Raw genomic sequence first — 5,890 nt, 5'->3', positions numbered from 1 at the left:
CACACTCACATGGCGTGTCTGAGCAAACGGAGTCAGGAGCGAAAGGAGTGCACGCTGCATGACTTCCTCTACATGGAACTCGAGAACAGGCCCCACCGACCCGTGATGAGCGAGGTCAGGGTCACGGCTGTCCCCGGGCGGTGGGAGTGGACGGTAAGAGGCACCAGGGGACTCTGAGTGATGGCAATACTACACGGCTGTTCACATCTGTCAAAGCTCAAACTGCATCCTTGGCCGGTTTGGCTCAGTGGATAGAGCCTGCGGACTGAAGGGTCCCAGGTTCGATCCCGATCAAAGGCATGTGCCCGGGTTGTGGGCTCGATCCCCCTGGAAGGGGGCATGCAGGAGGCAGCGGATCAATGTTCCTCTTTCATCATTCTCCCTCCCTCTCCCTTCCTCTCTGAAATCAATAACAATACATTTAAGAAAAAACTGTACACGTCTGTGGTCCATGCATGTCACTGTATGCAAAAGACACCTGCCATGTGCCAGGCCCCAGGCCAGCAGGGGCACACTCCTCTCGTGGAGCGCCTAGGAGAGGGCGTGTGGCTCTTGTCCTGATGGCCGGTGCCACTGCTCTCTGCCCTGGAGCCCCCCTGTCTCAGCCTGCAGTGGGGGTGGAGTGGGGTGGGTCAAAGGGCAGGGTGCTGCCAGTCCCAAGGTCACACGGAGGACAGAGGAGGCCGTACCTGCTCCCTGGGGCCGCTTCCCTCTTGCTGGTTTGGGATGAATAAGGCCCAGGCACCAGGGGAGCGGCTCCGCTGCGGGAACGTCCCTCGAGGCGCAGTGACTGTTCCACTTCCTGGCGGGGTCCGCGGCCAGGAGCACAGGCCGAGACCACACGCCCCCTGGCCTCAAGCCCCAGCCACTCCCCCGCCGGTGGGGTGACCTTGGGCAAGTCACTCCGCTCGTCCAGCCTCTCAGAGCCTCCTCCCTTCACCTTTAAAATGGGGGTAAAGAGGGTACCTGCCCCACAGGACGTCGCCAGGGTTCCGTGCCAGGAGTGCTGGGCACGCGCAGGCTCGCCACACCGGGGAGCGAGCCTTCCTGCCCGGAGCTTTGGCTCCGAAGGGGCGGGAGAGGCGGTGGCGGGAGCATGCGCAGCAGGCAGTCCCGGGGTGACAGTGGTCCTGGTGGGTGGCGCTCAGGCGCTCAGGTGCCGGGTCCTGCGGCCACGCACGGCCGGAGCGTCGCAGGAGGGACCGGCGGGAGGCGGTGCGCGCGCACGAAGGAGGAACCTGCTGGGCGAGGCGGGCGTCCCGGCGCGGACGGGGCGGGGCCAGGCTCCGAGTCCCCGAAAGTCCTCCGATGGGGCCCGCCGTGAGAAGGGCCCGGCGGCGGCTCTGCTCCGGGTCACCGTCCTGAAGTGACCCTCGCGGGGAAGCTGGTCGCGTGCGGCGGGAGCGAAGGGGCCGGCGGTGACCGCCATCCTCAGCCCCCTCTCCAGATCCACGTGTCCAGAGTCCGGTTGGCGCGCCGGCGTTTCCTGGCCTTCGCTCCCTTCTTCTCGGACTTGCCGGTCTGGGCGCCAAGGACCGCCAACCGAGCGGCTCGCCGCGACGGGCGAGCGTCGGAGGGCGGGTCCGTGCCCGCAGAACGCCAGGCTCGGGGGGCGCGGCCCCGGGGTTCCCTCGGCCCGCGCTGGCCGGCGCCCGGACCCCGGCACTGGTAGCTCCTTGGCCCCGCCCCGCCCCGCCCTCCCTCCGCCTCATTGGCAGCCGCGTCGGGGGTTGCCAGGGCGACGGGTCGCTTAGCTGCGAGTCAGAGCTAACCCGAGCCAGTCCGCCGGCGTCGGGAGCCGGGGAGGCCAGAGGGCGAGCCTCCGAGCGCTGCGCCCCGAGGCTGGGCCCCAAGCGGGTGCCTCCTTTCGGCCGCGCACGGCCCCCCTCCCGGCGCAGGGGCAGGCCGGGGCGGGGGGCCCCCGGAGCCGAGGCGGCCTCGGCCCCGTCGGGGAGACCAGGGGGCGACCAGGGCGGAGCGATGCCGAGCGGCGGCAGCGGCCCCGGTCGGGGCCCGTGACCATGGGCATCGCCGAGTCCACCCTGGACGAGCTGCCGTCGGACGCGGAGGAGCAGCTGCGCCACGGCGAGCAGCAGCTGGAGCTGAGCGGGCGGCGGCTGCGGCGGCTGCCCAGCGCCGTGTGCACGCTGAGCCGCCTGGAGAAGCTGTACGTGAGCGGCACGGGGCTGCGCGAGCTGCCGGAGGAGATCGAGGAGCTGCGCGAGCTGCGCATCCTGGCGCTGGACTTCAACAAGCTGGAGCGCCTGCCCGACGGCCTGTGCCGCCTGCCGCGCCTCGCGCGCCTCTACCTGGGCGGCAACCGGCTGCTGGCGCTGCCCGGCGACTTCGCCCAGCTGCAGAGCCTGCGCTGCCTCTGGATCGAGGGCAACTTCCTGCGGCGCTTCCCGCGGCCGCTGCTGCGCCTGGGGGCGCTCCAGTCGCTGCAGATGGGCGACAACCGGCTGCGCGCGCTGCCCGCCGACCTGCCGCGCATGACGGGCCTGCGTGGCCTCTGGCTCTACGGCAACCGCTTCGAGGAGTTCCCTCCCCCGCTGCTGCGCATGGGCCGCCTGCACATCCTCGACCTGGACCGCAACCGCCTGGGCGGCTTCCCGGACCTGCGCCCGCTGCGCTCCCTGCGCGTCTTCTCCTACGACCACAACCCGGTCACCGGGCCGCCGCGCGTCGCCGACACCGTCTTCCTCGTGGGCGAGGGCGCCGTGGAGCGCATGGCCGAGCGCGACGAGCCCGTCCCCCGGCGGCCACCCCGGCGGCCGGCGCGGGCCTTCGAGGATGACGAGGAAGAGGACCTGCTCATCGGGGGCGGGGGCTCCCGGGCCCTGGGGCCCCCGGGGGGCAGCCTGCGCACCCTGGACGCCGCTCCAGGACTGGGCACCTGAGCCTGTCCTCTGGGTGATGGACTTCGGCCGCCCTGGGAGGAGGGGCTCCGGGGAGCTCCGTGGGAGCGGTGGGCAGAGCAGGGGCCACTTTGGGGGAGATGCCGGGAACAGGCAGGCCTGGGGGCCATCTTCAGACAGTCCTGGGCAGTCGTCAGACCAGGAAGCACCGGCTCCAGCCAGCCCCCCGTATCTGTGTGGGGCCCCCCGCGAGCGGCACTGACAACACAACAGAGAGGCCAGCTTCCTCCGGAAACGGGGCCACTGCTGTCGGAGGAGCCAGCACCCGGCGGAGTGTGGACGCCCAGGTGCCCACCGCCTCCCGCCTCCTGGGGGTTGGCTCTCCCAGGCCCGCCGTCTGGCGCAGCAGCCCCTGCCTCTGGAAGGGCCTCTGCTGCGAGGCAGGCCTGCCCTGGGAGGAGGGCCTGGCCGGGGCCGAGGCCTGCAGGGGCCGGTGCCCAGGACAGAAGTGGGAAACCGGGATTGGGGCCCCCACACCGCAGCTGCCCTCGCCCCTCCACCGGGGCGCATTGGACATCCCTCCCTCCCCATCCCTCCCCCCCCAATTTGTTTGGGGAAGGGGGGCTCAGGAGGCCGGGTCTGCTCCTCGCCTTGTATCCAGTTCTCTCCTCCCAGCTCGTGCCTGGAATCTGGCAGCGAAAGAAGCCTCTCCTCCCTCCCCCGCCCGAGCCTCCCAGCTGTCAAGGTTGACAAGCAGCCACTCCGCCTGCAGGCCTCCTGCACAGAGAGCTGCGCGGGGCTGGGGAGGCGGCCCAGGCCTTTCCCACTGCCTGCACTCTCCATTCCCTTAAATGGGCACAGCCAGGGCGGCTGGCACGGCGCGGGGCACGGGACAGCGCTGTGTGCCTCTACTCCGTCACCAGGGACAGCCTCAAGTGGGTGAGGAGGGGCCTCCCTCCCATTCCCGGGGCCAGATCTTTCCCATCCGAGCAATAATGGGCGGGGCGGGCGGGGCCAGGGACACTCAGGGACACGGTCGGGGCCGGGGCCCCACGTGGTGGTGGTGGTTTCTTTAGGAAGAGGAAGAAAAACTGGCTGCAAGCAAATTACATTTCTTGGAGAAAGAATGTGCATTTCCCCACGCCTGTTTATTTATAAGCCCTGGGGGCACCGGGTCCCACTGCCGTGGGGCCCTGGCTCCCTCTGGCACTGCCCTCTGTCCCTGTGCCTCAGCTCCGAGGGAGACGTCCGGCCAACTGCCGCCTTCTGTCTGGGAACAAGCCCCAAGGCTTTGGCTGCTCCCATCGGGGCTGTGGCTTACCCTCTGCCGCCCGGCCCCAGCTCCGCCCCCTCCTTGGTCTCCTCCAGGTACACCCGACACCTAAGATGCTCCTGAGTCTTCCCCAAGCCGGGCTGGCCTTTCCCCACTCCTTCCCTGGTACTGACCTCCCCAGCTCCCCTTCCCCCCCCCCCCCCCCCCCCCGGCCCGGCCCCCCGTGACTCTGTTCTTCCCTCTTCCTCTCTTTCCCTCTGTTTCTTTCTATTCGGTTATGGTTTGACTTTCTCCCCTCATTGTCCAGAAAAAAAAAAAAAAGTTAAAACTTTAAAGAAAGGAAGAAAATGGTAAAGCTCCAAGCCTAGAGGCCCATCTCCCATGAGATGCAGCTAGGCCACCATCACCATGGAGACAGGGCTGATGTCATACAAGGCCCAAAGGTCAGGCCTGGCCCAGCAGTTCTGCTGGCCACTGGGCTGGGCCTAGGTTGGGAGGCGGCTGGGGAGGGTCTGGAGCAGTCAGCTTGCCCGTGAGAGTGACGAACAGAAAGGGGGGAGCGGGGAGGAAGAGGGGTCCGGGGCTGCTGCAGACGTGACCCTCCTAGAGCTCCTCAGGCCCCCACGCTCGCCCTGTGTGGCTCCTTCCGGGCCAGCGCGCCTTCTCGGGGCCTGGGGACTTAGAGGAAGGACGTGAGGCCTCGGTCCCACAGGTCGGGGAGGAGTGGCAGCCGCCAAGAACGTCCTCTGACCCCGTGACCCCTGTCATGGCACCGGGGGAATGCCCCTGGTCCTGGCATCAGAAGGCTTGGGTTCCAGTCCTCGGTCTATTGACTGAGTGACCTTGAGAGTGTCATGGCGCCCCCCGACCTGGGCCTCAGGTTCTGCACACAGGAGGTGGGCTTATTTAGATCCGACGGCAGCTCAGGAGTCCACGCACCTGTCTCTCTGCCTTCCCTTTATGCAAATCTGAGATGCCGGGGAGCAGGGTGCGGGCAGCCACCGTCACCACGAGTAACTGTTGGCACTGTGAGCCCCGGTGTCCTCCCTCTTCCTCTTCCTCTCCTCTCCTCTCCGGTCGTTTCCCTGAAACTCTGTCCCTGCTGCACTCACTCGAGAGCTCCAGGTCGGGCAAAGGCCGGCGATGAGGCCCCTGGGCCACCCTGGGCCGGCCCCTGGCTTTGCTGCTCCCTGGCCCCACCACCAGGAGCCGGCTCCTCGGGGAGGGAGGGGCTGTTGCCAGGACAGTTTAACGTGGGGGCTGAAGCCCAGCTGGAGAGCACTCAGAGGGCCGTCTCCCTGCGGAAATGGGGCGACCCGGGGAGGGAGGGGCTGTTGCCAGGACAGCTAGGCAGTACAGCTAGCCCCCCTTGGTGAGGAAGAGAGCACTGTGTTAGGAGTCCTAGGGCCGCTCCCCCACACCTAACTGCCCGTGCCTCCCTCCGGGGAGCGGGAGGAGGGGGTGATTTGGAGGGCCACTGGTCACACCACTGAGTCCGCAGTCTGCGGAGCTGTGCGGGGCAGTCAGCCGTGTGCGGGCCCCGGGGGGGGGTGGGGGGGGGGGGGGGGGTCAGGAGGGCCCTGAGGAGTGGTGGTTGTGCCAGGCATGAGGGCAGAGGCCAAGGGAGTTGGCATCAGAGCAGGAAGGCAGGCAGTGGGGACGGACGAGAGCAGAGCTGTGGCAGGGCAAGAGGCCGGCCCAGGGAGGGAGGGACCTGCCCATACAAGGGTGCTGGGCCTCCTAGCCCAGTGCTCAGTCC

At 68.4% G+C, this 5,890-nt stretch overlaps 1 protein-coding gene across 1 annotated transcript; it reads left to right on the top strand.

The window, feature by feature from the left end:
- Positions 1-1,789: 1,789 nt before the first annotated feature.
- LRRC10B (leucine rich repeat containing 10B) lies at positions 1,790-3,973 on the top strand. Its single transcript, XM_008160325.3, has one exon. It carries the CDS (start codon positions 2,022-2,024, stop codon positions 2,898-2,900), a length of 879 nt encoding a protein of 292 aa, XP_008158547.1. The 5' UTR covers positions 1,790-2,021; the 3' UTR covers positions 2,901-3,973.
- Positions 3,974-5,890: the final 1,917 nt, after the last annotated feature.

This window comes from Eptesicus fuscus, chromosome 13 (assembly GCF_027574615.1).
Source record: "Eptesicus fuscus isolate TK198812 chromosome 13, DD_ASM_mEF_20220401, whole genome shotgun sequence".
Classification (NCBI taxonomy): Eukaryota; Metazoa; Chordata; class Mammalia; order Chiroptera; family Vespertilionidae; genus Eptesicus; species Eptesicus fuscus.
The sequence above is the reverse complement of the archived record's forward strand: the minus strand, read 5'-3'. Positions and strand labels throughout refer to the sequence as shown.

Coding starts and splice junctions, on each gene's coding strand:
- LRRC10B (XM_008160325.3), top strand. CDS start 2,022: ATGGGCATCGCCGAGTCCACCCTGGACGAGCTGCCGTCGGACGCGGAG.